General features: G+C 40.0%; 1 protein-coding gene across 3 annotated transcripts in view; it reads right to left on the bottom strand.

The window, feature by feature from the left end:
* The window catches only part of SLF2 (SMC5/6 complex localization factor 2), a 30,561-nt gene that overhangs the window by 367 nt on the left and 14,717 nt on the right, over positions 1 to 15,477 (bottom strand). For all 3 annotated transcript variants that reach the window (XM_086466521.1, XM_086466522.1, XM_086466523.1), the window contains exons 8-19: positions 15,164 to 15,331; positions 13,251 to 13,353; positions 11,690 to 11,765; positions 9,095 to 9,236; positions 8,527 to 8,635; positions 7,200 to 7,376; positions 6,546 to 6,643; positions 6,004 to 6,091; positions 5,372 to 5,494; positions 4,496 to 4,573; positions 2,709 to 2,795; positions 1,233 to 1,301 (exon numbers count right to left, since the gene is read on the bottom strand). In XM_086466521.1, the coding sequence (XP_086322647.1) occupies positions 1,233 to 1,301; positions 2,709 to 2,795; positions 4,496 to 4,573; positions 5,372 to 5,494; positions 6,004 to 6,091; positions 6,546 to 6,643; positions 7,200 to 7,376; positions 8,527 to 8,635; positions 9,095 to 9,236; positions 11,690 to 11,765; positions 13,251 to 13,353; positions 15,164 to 15,331 (1,318 nt within the window). The remainder of the gene's footprint in view (positions 1 to 1,232; positions 1,302 to 2,708; positions 2,796 to 4,495; positions 4,574 to 5,371; positions 5,495 to 6,003; positions 6,092 to 6,545; positions 6,644 to 7,199; positions 7,377 to 8,526; positions 8,636 to 9,094; positions 9,237 to 11,689; positions 11,766 to 13,250; positions 13,354 to 15,163; positions 15,332 to 15,477) is intronic.

Below are 15,477 nucleotides of genomic sequence, written 5' to 3'. Positions count from 1 at the left end.
GTAGAGCAGGAAAGTGCTTAGCTTGAGATCACCACAGTGTGTTGCAGGGCCCTAGAATTTTATTCAGAAACAATTGTCAGTCTCCCCATATGTGAATCAACCCCAAAAACAACTCCGGAAGAGCTGCTTCATTATCAACCTTCATCAACTGCTAAGAAGTTTCTGCAGCCATGTGTTATTGTCCAAGTCCCTTCCCTCCCTATAACAAGAAACATACATGAAAACTACAAACGATGAAGTTTTTCGCACTTTGCTAGGAACAACTAATAGTCTTTACAGACATATGGTTGACTACACAATTTTTAACTGAAATCAATACTAAGCGTACAGGTATGATTTAAACTTCATATAAGTGATACATGGCATTACCGGAAAGCTAAGCTTTTCCAAGAGAGGCAGCTTTATATTCCAAGACAGGACTCAAGCAGTTGGTCTGACCACATTACAGAAGAAACCTTACAACCCTAGACTGGAAGAAACAGCTCTGAACTCTGGATAGCAGTAGAAACGATCCACCTGTTCCACCAAGGCTAGGTACCATGAAGGCAAACAGGCTGCCCAGAGAAGCTGTGGCTGCTCCCTCCCTGGCAGTGTTCAAAGGCCAGGCTGGATGGGGCTTGGAGCAACCTGGTCTGGTGGAAGGTGTCCCTGCCCAGGGCAGGGGGTTGGAACTAGATGGTCTTTGAGGTCCCTTCCAACCCAGACTGTTCTACGATTACTTACTACGGCATCCTTTTACAGAGCACGCAATGCTTTGCCTAATCACTGCATGAAATCTGACACATCCGAAGGGGGAGGAGTTACCAAGAACCATTACACATCTGTGGATAGAGCCTTGGACTCAAGGAGCCGAAGTCACACGCTGCCAGACCACAGCAGGAAGTGCATCACCACATTCCTGCCCAAACGTCCTTTTCGACGCATCTGCTAATAGCTATAATCAGAAACAGGCCCTGTGACCTGACTCAGTACCAGGATTTTTGTGTATTACACAAGCTACTTACAAAATAAGCACTTCTAAGGATAAAGATGAAATCTTGGTTTTACTGAAACCAGAAAATTAAGAATTTTAATTAAAATCTATTCTAATGCATCTAAGTGTATTCCACAGCCACGCCATTTATGAAGGAAAAAAAATTATCTCTAAAAGAATATGCTATTTTCAAATGCTAAAAAAAGGGTTAAATGCACCCTGCAGTATGAAAAGAGAGAAAAAGGTTTCATTACAGTACCTGAGTAGGCCGAGTGGTTTGTATCATATCTTGCCATTTGCCATATATCCTAGCAACTAAGTCCTTCACCTGCAAATTCAGATTGATTCACTTAGCCACTTATGTTAAAAAAGCCAAAATCACACCCCCTCTCTCCTCCCCAAGCCCCAAACTCATAAAACCCTGGATAACCCAACACCCGAGGTTTACTGGGAGGGAACAATTTTACAGCTAGCACAAAGTACCACCAGCTCAACTCCAACCAGATCCCTGTAATTTGGGACTCTGAATTCAAAGTCATGTACTCCCCACAAACACATGACAGGCACATGACTCCCCACGTTAAGTGTCTGGAATCAGCATGCAAGCCTCTGGCCTCCAAACACCCACCTCATCCTTCAGGGGAGTTGGGTTTGTTACACAAGTCTGCTCGTACCTAGAAAAGGTGCCTGCAACTGCAATCACAAAAGCCAGCTATGTTTGCTTCTGAAATGAATTCCTTACACAAAACTGTACTTTATCCTAACCCATCACAAGCAGGTGTTTAATCCAAACCATCCAGAACTGAGATTTGCTTCATGTGCTACGTTAAAACCCTGCACAGCAGAGTCCTCTGGAAGTTTCTGTACTATTATGCAAATCAAGTGATGGGGAAAAACAGAGCAAGATTTTCCCCTCTCAGTGCAAGGGCAATAGAAACAAAAGTGAAAGTGACCTGAGACAGAAAAATCCAAGGCAAGAGTAACTGTTAAAAAGGACCCATGCTCTACCAATCTGGCTGAATAGAAAAGAAAAATCTTCTTGAGAGGCAAGGATGCACACAACTGCAAATGTCTGATTTAAAGCTGAAGCAGACAAGGCTTTTCAAGGCTGAGGTCGGTCACTTTATCACTGATCTGATTTGGTTTGCTACAACGACATGCAAAGCATGAAAGTCACAACATTAGGACTACCATTAGTAAGCCCCACACCACAAACCAAATGAAAGGCAATTATCCAAGCCCCATGCTACATCACACACATTAACACTACTGGCTTAAATCCACAACATTAACTCATTAATTTGAAAATAAACCAGACACACACGCAAGACAGGCTAGTTCTTCAGTCCTCTCTATCCTGCCCTGAATCTAGCCTCTGCTCTTAAAAGTAGAGTCAACTATCAGTGACTGCCAGGAAAAGAAACAGAGCAACTCTGTGGGTCTAGAAGTTGAGATGCCTGGCGAAAAGACTGCAATCTCGCATTTTACAGTGTTCAGAGTCCCGTTGTTAGCAAAACCAGAGTATTTTCACTGCATTGAAACGGGCCTAAGTTTATGCACACACAAAGATATGATGCAGATAGAGAAACCAGAAAAAAAAAAAAACCAAAAAACAACACAACAAACCCAAGAGGAACTCTCAGAATTTCTAGGGCTGGGATGAGGGAACAACACACATCAACACCACTAAAAATCACCCCAAACTAAAAGAAACCCCCCAACTTAGGTGTCTTACCTTAGTTCGATAGAACAGCCTTGCATCTTCCCTAATATCACATTTTATGTGCTTATCTAAGGCACCACAAAGCTTCAGTAAGTGTTGCTAAATAAAGACAAAAGTGTACAGCTATTTAAATCCTCCATGTCAAAACTAAAAGCTTTCTTCAAATATTATGTCAATTGAAAAATTATATAGTTCACTGAGGTTTTTCTCAGAAATATACAGGCAGGAAGAGGGAAAAGAAAGAAAACAAGATCACAAGATCCTCTATCAGTTGCTAGCACGCACCTGGCAAACCAGGTCTAAGAGCTTTAAAAAACAGTTTCAAATTAAAGAGCTACACATTACAAATGTTAAAGTTCCTACTAACTAATTTGTAAATCCTTTCCGTCCCCAAAGTAGCAAGTGCAGTGCCATTCAAATCTTTTAGCATCAAAAAAAGTTCTAAAGTTACAGTAGCTAAAAATAACCTTTTCACTAATGACGACTCAGGTCGTTTTCGTTTGTAGGAACTGCCTGAACATGTAAAACATATCCAAGGTTTATGCACTGATCTTTTACTTTCCTCTCAATCTCTGATTACTTTAATAAAGTAGTTTTGCAACCTTATAATGTCTTGATAATAGCTCCCAAGACCTTTCACATTCTGTGAATTTCTTCATAAAATTTCTGTTTTCAGTCCCTCACTGAACAGCTTCAAAGAGGCTCTGCTCTACAGAACAGCTGAGATGTGCTGAAATTCTATTTAAAAACATTTGCCGGTGTCTCAAGACCATCTAACTGGAAGAGGACCAGAAACGAAATAGTTACAGCGATTTTATACAAAGTCCAGCCTGCACAATATTCAGTCACACCCCTCTTGCCACTCGATGTAGCCATCACAGGTCAGTGAATAAGACTTTTTCTTCATTAAGAAATAGACATTAAGAAAAAAAATACAAAAAAAAGATCAAGTTCTCCACAAACCTTCAGGAAGGCAGTCGTAAAAAACAAATCTCCAAAGATCATCACAATATAATGTAGCAAGAAAATTATTTCCTTTATCAAACATGGTCTTGTTTCAGATTAGTCTGTGATTATCTTTTTGCATTGAGTAGGAAACTGAGACACTTAAGCTCCGAAATGGAACCAAACATTACTGCTTCACCTCTCTCAAACAGTTCTATGACAGATTTCTTAAGAGCCAAGAGTGATTCCGTGGGGCAGAAGGTGCACACAAACACCTTGCAGCAAAAAACTACAGCAATCTGAATAGAATTACTGAAAAGCTAAGCAGAAGGTATTACTTAATGGATGTTCACGTCCCATGGCACTATGGAACCAACACTACAGAGGACAGAAGAGATACAGTCTCAGCTTTCACGTGCTGCACGGCTGCGCCCCAGCACAGAAAACTGTCACGTGTTCGAATACATTTTACTGGGTATTTTCAAAGTGGATTTCTTCTAGACTGGAAAACTCCAGAACTTCACAAGTTCATAGGATCATCGTAGTTCTTAGAATTTCTGTGTGGAGCTAATCTCCAGTTGCTTTCTGAGGAAGATTATCAAAATACATGTCTGCTGATCCACAGCCTTATGTTTTGAGGTAGCTCCCTCTGCAGAAATGCAGAAGAGGTTTCTTTCTCTGAAGTAAGTGCACAGAAAGCTCTTCTGCATTTACTTTGCCCCGGAACAAAAGTTTCCCCCAGTGCTATTATTCACTGGCGGCCTTCTATCACATGACAGCTCTTACCAAAACAGAGCAAGTGTGCATGATAAACAGTCTTAAAAACGAAAGATCTAGCCACTGAAGTTACTTACCCTTTGATTAGAATTTACAACATCAAAGAAACTAGCCTCACTGACTAGATGAAGGAGGACGTAGGTTAGGTAGTATGCCTGGAGAGAAATCAAAAGAGCTTTAGCAGTCAAAGCACAATCATAACTCTTCACATCTAGATATAGCACTATCTTTGCTTTCTGGAATGATTCCTCCAACAGCCAGACCAACGGACAGGTATGTCTATGCATTCACCTAAATAACTGATCACAACATCCATATATTAGAAACATTTTAAAATGGTATTACACTGGTTTAAGTTACCCAAGTAATCTACAGCAGTTTCTGCAGTTTTATTTACTGAGAACTGAATTCAGCAGTTGGCTTTATTTTTCCATTATCTACATCCCGATCAAAATACTTGCTAAGACATTCCATGATAGACCCAAATAACCAAACCAATACTCAATTTTTAGATGGAAGGAAATATTAAATCTTTCTAATACTTGTTTATGAGAAAAGATTAATAAATCTCTTTCAGAAGCCTGCAGATGAAGGTCTGGCTCAGCATCAAACAGTTTCCACTGATTACATCAGAAGGGAGGGAGGATGGTCCTCGATTACAGAAGACAGGACTCAAGACATCCATGTGACTTAGCCATTCAGAAAATCTGATGATTTCCCAGTTTGTGAAACAGCCTAACGCAGCTTCCTCCACCACACACTACTTGTTTCTTTCCTCCCTGACTATAATCAAGATTTAACACTAGTAATATTTTCATTATACAGATGAACGGCAACAAAGCAGCGTACATACAGTTCCACGTACAGAACCGTCCTCAGTTAACAGAAACTTTCTCAAAATCATAGAAGATACACAAAAGGACAAATGCAAAAAAGCACCATCAGCTATATACCTCCTGTTCTAGGTCTGTATGAAGGTGCTCTCCATCGGCATTCTGCTGCTCCAGTTGTTCTCTCATCTTCTTTAGTAGATTAGAAGGTTTCATGTACACCAGAAACTGATACAGAAGAGACATCTACAGATACAAACATTAATAAATCGGACTGGTTTACTAGCAACAGACAATTGGAAACGGAGTGACACTACAATATTCTTTGTCCACTAAGACAAGAACAGAAAAGGCATTTTTAATTAAAACAGAAGTTTTCACGCTTTGGGTAATTTTTGACTACTCACAAACTAAAGCGTTTGTACATTGCCTCAACAAAGGACTGACACTATTGATAATGAAGAGTGACTCTAGACAAACACAACAGGAAGACCGAGAGAAGTGTAGACCTCTTTCCAATGTCCAAAAGGAACATTTAGGCACATAAACAGTACTGCACTTACAAGCTGCAGAACATGCAGGTTACACACGTGTGCCAGTGTATTTCTAATACTAATCTAAACTAAAAATTACTAATTGGACATTTTGCAAGTTCTTGAAAATAGGCTTACAGTATTAAAACATGAAACACAAACACAATCATAGACATGTTTTCTAAACTTCCAAATTATACACACACAACACGTATGCAGTACCTGGTTGTCACTGTCATCAGGTATTTCTATATGCTTTTTATTAAGAAGCTTTGAAATTATCACTAGGCTAAGACGTCTTCTTACTTCCCTGAAAAAGAATTAAAAAAGTTTCTTTTCCAGAGAATTTCTTAAATCCATCCTGTTTCTACAAAGTATATGAGGCTATGCATGGCTTCCCTAGACATAAACTTGCCTACAACTATTAAATTGGATTTTTCTGAATATGGGTGCTATTAAACTAGTAAAGAGGCTAGTAAAACATAAGTACCCTTATCTCATTGCAGCTTTCCTTCTCCACCAATAAACATTGCTAGATATTTGCCTCCAAGCCTGAAATTGAGGACCCAATTCATTCTCCTCGTCAGACACATTGTAATTTATTCACTTCAAAGACACAGAACTCCTAACAGACTGACACTTAAAAGCAGACATGAATCACCCAAAGAAAATTTAATACCTATTGCATTTATCAGACTTCAAGCTTATACAAATAAATCGGCTGTTAACGACACGACATATTTCTGATGTTACAGTGTCATTACCGTCCACGGATTATCCAGCTAGGCACCAGCTGAACCAGCCACAGGAGATTATGGTGATGACTGGAGAGTTCACTCACTGCCACGCAGAGCTCAGGCATCTTTAGAACAACAACAACAAAAAATCTGGATACTGACGAACAGATATGGTGGGCATGTGCTTTATTTCAGAAGGAGTACACATCTACTCCCTAGAAACACACACAGCATCAACTTTAAAAGGAATTGATCCAGTAACAGATGATGTGCATGAAGATATTTCTGCATTGTACCTGCAGTTAAGTCTGCTAAATATTATTTTACAGCAGGATAGTTGAGGTCACATTGCTTCTAATGACATTTTATCAGCTTAGTGTAATCATTTTCTCATTCTTTCAGAGAGTCATTTTAAACATACAGCTATTTTAGTAAATATAAGATTAAGTTCAATACAACAGTTCCCCTGCAGAAAAGGACAGGCAAGCATGATGTCATGTGACAAAAACCCTCTCGGTATACCCACCCACCTCCCAAATCCAAAGCTCCCAATTTGTTCATAGCACATTTTCAAGCAGTACTTTTCTGATATGTCAAGAAAAAATGAAAACTTCAGAAGTTTCTTGGAAATTAAGCTGCAGTTTCATAAATCTAGCACAAGAAAATTATTTATGAAGTTACCTTTGTGTTCCAGTCTTCTATACTTAACAGAAGCTTTATGAAAAGGCACTGAAAATCCATCAAAGGAATTTGCTTTAGCTGTTTCTCCAAGCTTATTTTAAATAGCAGTAGAATCAGCAGCAATATTTCTTGATCGGTATATCCACCTTGGATTACTGTTGTACAGAAACCTAGAAACTTTAAAAGAAATGAAAAGCATCAAAATCTGAAGTTGGTTTGGCTTAAAGTATGATGAGAACTTAAGTTTTCCCCCTCACATTACAATGTACCTCAAATGATTGTTCTTGCAACACTTGTGTACTGACATCTCCCAGTAGCTGTGCTGTTTTGTTTGGTTTGGTTTTTTTCATACCTGCTGGAGGCTCATCTTTTGAACATGGCAATATGCCCTGTTACATCACAGGAGTAGGAAAGATCTTTCTCCACTGCACATATAGTCCTCATCCAACTGAACGGAAGACTGACAGACTTTCTAAATACACAAGTAATACTGAAAACATAAATCAAGAGGTTTTTCCCCCAACCAAGTATTATCACATGGGTTACTTACAATATGGGATATGTGTGTAAATGAGAACACAAATTAATCAAGAGACGCGTATTCTGCCCCTGGTGGATATGCTCCAAGTGCTTCCTCTTGAACTAAATGATTTTATAAGTAAAGATCTCTAAAGAAATGTTAGGAGGATTCCAGTACTCCCACAAGGAGCTCTGAAATCAGTTATAAAGTCGGTATTTTCACCATACAACCCTGAATCATAGAGAACTAGCTTGTGAAGTGTGACCAGCACTTTCAGCCTACGGTCTCACAGGACACAACATGTGGACCTAACAGCTCACTTCCACAGAAGAGTCAGTCCCTGCTCCACCTGCCCTCCACGAGTTCCCACCTCACTCCCCTTGTGCTGCATGGGGACTGAATGCATACCTCAGAGTAATACACTGAGGCAGCATAAAACATACCACCCAACATCACTCCCCTTCCCATTTCCCCTGGGACACAGAAATGCATAGTTTCTTCTACATGAGGGAAGAAAGATGTTGGATAAAGTGCCACAGCTGGAAAAGGGAGGCAGCAGAACTGTGTAGTCTGAGGGAAGCCAATGGAAGTCAGGAAACTAAAGTTTGCAACAAGCCTGCAATAATCTCTGCTGAATGTGAAACTGAAACCCCAGGATAGCATCTACTCACAAAACATGCCCGGGACTAGTTTAAGACACCGCAGTTTTTGCTAAAAACCAAAACAACCCCTCACCCCCCCGCCCCACCCCACACCCCCACCCCCAACCCACAAAACCCCCTCCCACACCAACTGGAGTTTTCTCACCTTAACCACATTAATTAAATTGTTTTCTGGTAGACTGGAGAAGGCTGGACTGGCAGAGGTTAGGTTTCTTCTTGGCTGTTGTTTACTCACTGTTTCTTGCATCTGACTTCTAATAAGAGAGACACTAATCTGAGCAATAAATCAACAAATTAAAGGCTCACAATGGCTTATTTGCATCAAACTGAAGGAAAAACAACACACCTGCATGTTTCAAAATGCCTTCAAATCAAAACAATCCTCAGTTACGTAGCGCACACGCACATCTATCTCAGCCTCTAACCAATTACTTGCAATTCTGCCCAGCTACTTAGGCAACAATTCTTGTAAACCTCCATGAGGAAGTTGCAGGACAAAGGACAATGCTCTGGTTTGCTGAATCCTTGCCTGGCAGGCATTGTCTGAAGTTTTAGCTTATTTACTTTTACTAAGACCTGAGCTGAGAATTTAAAGAGCAGAATGGTTTGATGGAAGGGAGGGAAATAAAGGAGAACCCTCTGATTCTACATTCTAAGCACAAGGCTTGTTTTCACAGGATCTAAGCAATAAATATCAAAAGGAGAACACTTACAAAATATCACTTTCGTTAAAGCCGGGCTGAAGATGCTGCAATGGAAAGAGAGATCTAAACGCAACACCCATATTGACAAAAACAGCTGACACGTCAGCTAGTGAAGGAATCCATGGTTTAGACTGTTCATCACTGATGGAAGCTACAAGTAAAAGACATGGAGTGGATTAGTTTTAAATTTAGTTCTTAGCATTAGTTCCTTTTAAGGGAAACAAGTAAGCTCACCAGTCTGCATCAATTCTACCAGCCCCCATCTCAGAAGAGCTGGTACATTGAACAATACGATTATTTTCAGAACGATGGGGGGGGGGGGGGAAGGAGTCTAACACAGTATTTTATGCTAGAGGAACCTCTTGCCTATGTAACAGGAGAATTTATACTTTATAAAGTTCCACCCATTTTCCCTCACAGTGTGCTCTCATCACAAACAGAAAAATAAGCAAGGAGGCAATATTTACTTTCAAGAATACATAAATTACCATTCTGTGTAGGTACAGGTAAGAGGGGGTTATCACAGTGGGACTGGAAGTGGAGCTAAAGACGACTAGAAAACAGGCAAGGTTTCTAGAACAGAAGTGCTAAACAGGTGGAATTCACTTATTTGATAGAAATAAGAAACAGTGCTCATTTGGTGGATGAAAAAATGAATATGAAAACTGAGTATGAAAAACTGGTGGATGAAAAACTGAATGAGCCAACAATGCGAGCTTGCAGCCCAGAACATCAATCACATCCTGGGCCGCATCAAAACCAGTGTGGCCAGCAGGTCAAAGGAGGTGATTCTCCCCCTCTACTCTGCTTTGGGGAGACCCCACTTGCAGTACTGCGTCCAGCTCTGGGGCCCCCAGCACAAGACAGACATGGAGCTGCTCAGGTAGGTCCAGAGGAGGCCAGGAAGATGATCGGGGGGCTGGAGCACCTCCCCTGTGAGGACAGGCTGAGAGAGTTGAGGTTGTTCAGCCCGGAGAAGAGAAGGCTCTGGGGAGACCTTATAGCAGCCTTCCAGTACTTCAAGGGGGCCTACAGGGAAGGTGGGGGACGACTCTCTTTATCATGGAGTGGAGTGATAGGATGAGGGGTAACCATTTCAGACTGAAAGAGGGCAGATTTAGACTAGATATTGGGAAGAAATTCTTTCCTGTGAGGGAGGTGAGACACTGGCACAGGTTGCCCAGAGAAGCTGTGGCTGTCCCCTCCCTGGCGGTGTTCAAGGCCAGGCTGGATGGGGCTTTGGACAACCTGGTCTAACGGAAGGTGTCCCTGCCCATGGCAGGGGGTTGGAACTAAATGGTCTTTAAGGTGCTTTCCAACCCAAACCATTCTGTGATTCTATGATTGCGGAAAGGGGTGATTTGTACGATGACTTGTATCTGAAAGTCTGCGAACTGTACAGAGGATTCTCTATGGGACACTAAACTAGCAAGGTAACATCAAACTAGACACAGTGTTTTCCAAACAATGACATAAGTCTCTAGAAGTCTGAATTAGGTCAATTTTGTGTCTTAGAGCTAAGTTTGTAAGAAAAAACCCAAACAAAATGGAACATAACAGTCAAGAACTGCAGGTTCAGATCTCAACGTTCAATTCAGTAAAAAAGCAACAACAAAAAAGATGCATCCTTAGTTAAGCACTGTAACAGAATGTCTCAGAACGTTTTAGACTCTACAGTTGGCAATTTTAAAGTGGTTAGATAACTTCCCAGGAACAACTGTAGCCTATTTGATCCTGCTCTGAGGTTGGAGATCTGCTGGCATTAATTCTTTGAATGCTCATTCTACAGCTTCAACTATTCATTCAGAATCAAGCTTAATGCCGGCAAAGCACAAAATGAAGGAGGCTACACTACCTCTCCTATCAGCTCACAGTCTGATTACAAACAAGATGCAAAATATGAGGTACAATCTGGACAGACCTGAGCAAGTACTTCAAGAAAACGGCATTACTTTAACAATATTAACTGGCAGGATTAAATGAATTGGTGACTTTGGACGGATCTGAATAAAGTGAAGACATGGAGAACACACAAAGGAACTCGTACTGGAGAAGCATTTGAGAGTACAGATGAAGGAAGGTAAAACACCAGACACAAGCAGCAGTGTAGGCTGAAGCAGATTCTTGAAAGTGTTTTTGTGCAGGTGTATCATTCTTTTCACTTTCGCTGTTTATCTGGAAAGTAAACGATGCAGTGCAACAGACTGGGTATGACTATGTGAAAAACATCTTGTAGGCCTTAAGCTATGAAACTGATTTCTGCATCTTCCAAAGTAAAAGATGGAAAGGAAAGTAAACTTTTCAGCAGACTGGTCAAATCTATTTGTGAAATAACATCAGTGAGTTTAAAAGGCTCTGTACTGGATGCACTGCCTTGCAAATACTCACCAGGACCACATCCTGTGGTACAGCTTGCACACACTCAGTGAAGACCAACTCCTAGCATTTGTGCATTACGTAAGTAACAGAAAAACCTAAATTCATGCCAGAATCACAGAACAGAGCCAGTGCCTTCTACTCCCCCCCGCCCCATACCCTTCTATACTTAACAAAAGGGAAATGCCTTAATTCAGGTGGCATATTTTCCATCCTTCAAATTCTCACCATTTTTTAGTGTTATCTCCATCAATCTGTCTAAAATCTGGGTGGAAACATAATAGTCAGGATGAACAGACATCATCTGTGGAGAGAAAAGCAGCTACATGTCAAACACCAAGTTGCATGATGGCATCAGTTTTCTTTTAATTAAAAAAAAAAAACAAAACCAACTCTTTGTTAAAATAAAATAAGAAACAGTAACAGAAAAAAAAATTACCAACCCCAAAGCCTCTAAAGGAAAGTACACCAAGGAGACCAGAATATTGTGAATATTGATTATTTCAAGTAGTGCACAGATGCTATGAATACTTTAATTATTTGCAGTATTAGAATACTGTAACCCCGTGTGGAATCTCTTGGTTCATAAGAAGGTATGAGGGTTAAGAGAAGGGAAAGTATCATGTATTCCCTTGGAACCCATTTGCATCTGTGATCAAACTGAACTCCTTGATCAGGAGCAGGGGCAACACCGTCAATTACAAGCTTTTCCAGTCACGGGCGACTTGAACATATACAATTCTAAACCGAAACAACGAATTCTTAGTTTTTCACAGAACTCTTAACTACAAAAATACGACTACAAAGTACAGTTCAGGTTTCCAAGAGCACTTCACTAGCCCAGCAGAAAAAACTCTTCTTTTTCTCCCCCAGGTGCTGGACAGTTTCCTGTTCTGTAAGTAAGCTGAACTGGCTCATGCTGCCTCCTTATTAGAGGAACGCCAGGGCTCACAGAAGGGGCGGAAGGTGACTTTTTACTGTCTGGAGGGAGGGACGCGGAGAAGCAAAATGTTTCCCTTTCAGCAAAAGCAGAAAGCCAGTCAACAGACCTCAGCTGCAATTTCAGAGGCAGCCCAGCTTTCTTTTTTGTTTCAGGCACAGTTAGAATGTGGCAAATAATAGAATGGAGAGTGGAGAGGGGCATTTTTGTGAGTAACAGAACAGTGTAAATTCCTGGGGATTTAGACACCAACACAGGCACCCAGAAAGCAGACAGCCACCATATTTCCTTTGAGAATAGCTCCAAACTTCTTCCTGAGCCATAATGCAAGTCAACCTTTTCCAAATGACTCAGAAGGTGATATATGTAGAAATGCTACTTCTACATTTCTGCATACTGCAGCACATATTTTGTGGTTTTTTTTTGTTTGTTTGTTTTGTTTTGTGTTTTTTTGTTTTGGTTTGGTTTTTTTAGGGTGGAAGGAAATAAGATTAATATTCTCTTGTGATTTGGCCCATACTATTATATCCTGAAGTCTCTTCTCACCTAGCAAGTACTGTGCCCTTTTCAAAGGCAGTAACACATATGAAGATGGACAGAGACGTGCAGCTTTGCAGTCACTCAGAAAGCATGGAGAAGAAGCTATCCCTAGTGTCTTACCCCTAGTGACAATCAAATTTCAGACTTGAGAACGAATCAGAACCCCAGAAAAAAGTTTTTTTGATTTAAAAGCTGTTAACCTAACGCAACAGATTCACAAACTTGTTCTGATTATCCCTGCCACAACTGGCTTCCAGAAAGAATATTATTACTGGAAAAAGTATAACTGCATGAGTAGCATAGTCTTACCTGGAAAAGCCACTTTAGAATTGGTACGGGACACAAGATACAATTGTAAGCAGAACTCAGAAACCCATTAATAGCTAAAGCAAGCTGCTGTGTTACACCAGAACTGTAAGACAAAGATGAGGGTGGGGAAAGAGGAGAAAAATCATTTACTCATTGATACAGCACTTCCACAAAAGCCTAAGAATTTCCCCACCCCTCAGATCATCATCAACAGCAAATAAAGATCTGAACATCTGAAACAGATGTTATTCTTATGCTCTCACCTATATGAAATACTACAGTAATTAAACCTTATTTGTTACTCAGAACAACCACATTTTTCTCCAGAATGCCATACTATATAATTTGGAAACATTTGTATTACTATAGAACAATAGCTTCAAACAAATATTGATTTACACTATTGTACTATGAACCATTGTGCCTGTTTACACAGACAGGCTGATATGCTCAATGAGACCAGTGAATAAGATTTTTTTTTTTTTCTATCCAGTAACCTTTACCAAAACTTTTAGAAGAAAAGGGGAAAAAAATTGTTTGAAATTTTTAAAATCATCTTTTAAATAAAGAGTCTGGAGGCAAACAAATCAATTAAAATCAAATAGTCTGATCTGACTGCGTAAAAATTCGTGAGGTGCAAGAAGTAGCTGTTGGAAGAACAGTCATTTTTATTACCGAATTATTTCAGCTTTAGACTTCTTTAGAAAGTTAGGTATGTCATAAACAGCTGAATCAATGATATCCAGTTTCCCACATACCCTTCTTCAGTCCCCTCTATTCCCATAATCTACTAAAACAGGCAGCTCTCTTGAAAGATCTGTCTCCCAACTTCTCCATATACCCTCTACCTGTCTGACTGAGCAAGTGGCTACGAAGACATCCATGTGCCAAGTGGACAGACAGTACACGCCAGCTGTGCCAACTGGGCAAAATGCATAAGCAATCAAATCATAATTGCCTTCTGCAAGGGATAATTAATTTAATTCTCATTCCTTCAGTCACTGATTTACAAGACACTTCTAAAGCTTATATCCTCAAGATCTTCAAAACACACTAATAGCCCGAAGCCAAAGGAGTGTATCACAACACCACTTCCTCAAGAGACAAGGAGAAGCCACCCTCCTCTTAACAGCTACAAAAGCACACACACGTATACAAAATCCTTTAAGGTTAAATGAATTCTCTCAGTTTCACTGATCCAAGTTTGAAATAAAATGCCAACTGAAATAACCAGAATTTTTCAGGATTTGCACTTGTGGTATTAGTCAAGAATTTCCGCAGCTATTTGTAGCCTGACAGCCTCAAATATCGAATTCAAATCCTTATGAGTTACAGAGCAGTTGTGTATATGCACACAGACACACTGCTAGCTCAGTGACCAAATCAACAAAGGTCAGAAATCACAACTTTCTGTAGTCCTCATCAGGTGGAGCCCTAAGTCCCAGGCCCACACAGGACAAAAACACATAGAAGTCTGTCATCAGACATAATGCAACATTAGTGGGTCACAAATCAGTTCACTACAAAGGTCCTCTTTCTGTCTTGGGATAGTTAAGCTTTTGTTCATTAGAACATTTCACTTCTGCATTTATCTTCCTCAAATTGTTCAGATTATCAATGATAGCCCAACACAGCAGAAATACAAAAGAGGCCAGAACACCTATTTTTTTTCCCCTTATGTCTCATTTAAGATTTCTTTCAAGAATTTCAGAAGAGGAAAGAAGGAAGCTTGAAGTAATGAGTCACTATCCTGTAAAGCTAACCTGGAAAGGAGAATTCCAGGGGAAGACAGTATTGCCTACTTAGTAAGACAGAGCCCATTTGCATGCAAAGATATTATTTTATCCTAAAAACTGCTAACATTGAAGAAAATGATACAAGTAAACACAACAGAGTGAAGAGGATATTCTTACCTAAGAAGAAGCTTTTCTATAGGATTTTGAGGGATGAAGTGAAAATTCCTCACATCAAGGTTATGTCGATTGAAGATTTTCCCAGAGCTTGATAAATCAAATATATCTTCTCCAGGGTGGTAGTCAGGTATGGCAACAGCTACTAGTGAAAACCTCTTTATAAACAACCTGTAAAATTCAAAATTGCTTTTATGAATTTAAACATTGAAAGGCTATTTGCTGGTTGAGACAGTTATTTTCAGATGATGAACATACATCAGTCTTATGTGAAAGCCAAACTGTTAAAATACAGTAATGTCAAAGAAAACCCACCC

The sequence above is a fragment of the Leptosomus discolor genome, chromosome 6 (assembly GCF_034619465.1).
Source record: "Leptosomus discolor isolate bLepDis1 chromosome 6, bLepDis1.hap2, whole genome shotgun sequence".
Classification (NCBI taxonomy): Eukaryota; Metazoa; Chordata; class Aves; order Leptosomiformes; family Leptosomidae; genus Leptosomus; species Leptosomus discolor.
The sequence above is the reverse complement of the archived record's forward strand: the minus strand, read 5'-3'. Positions and strand labels throughout refer to the sequence as shown.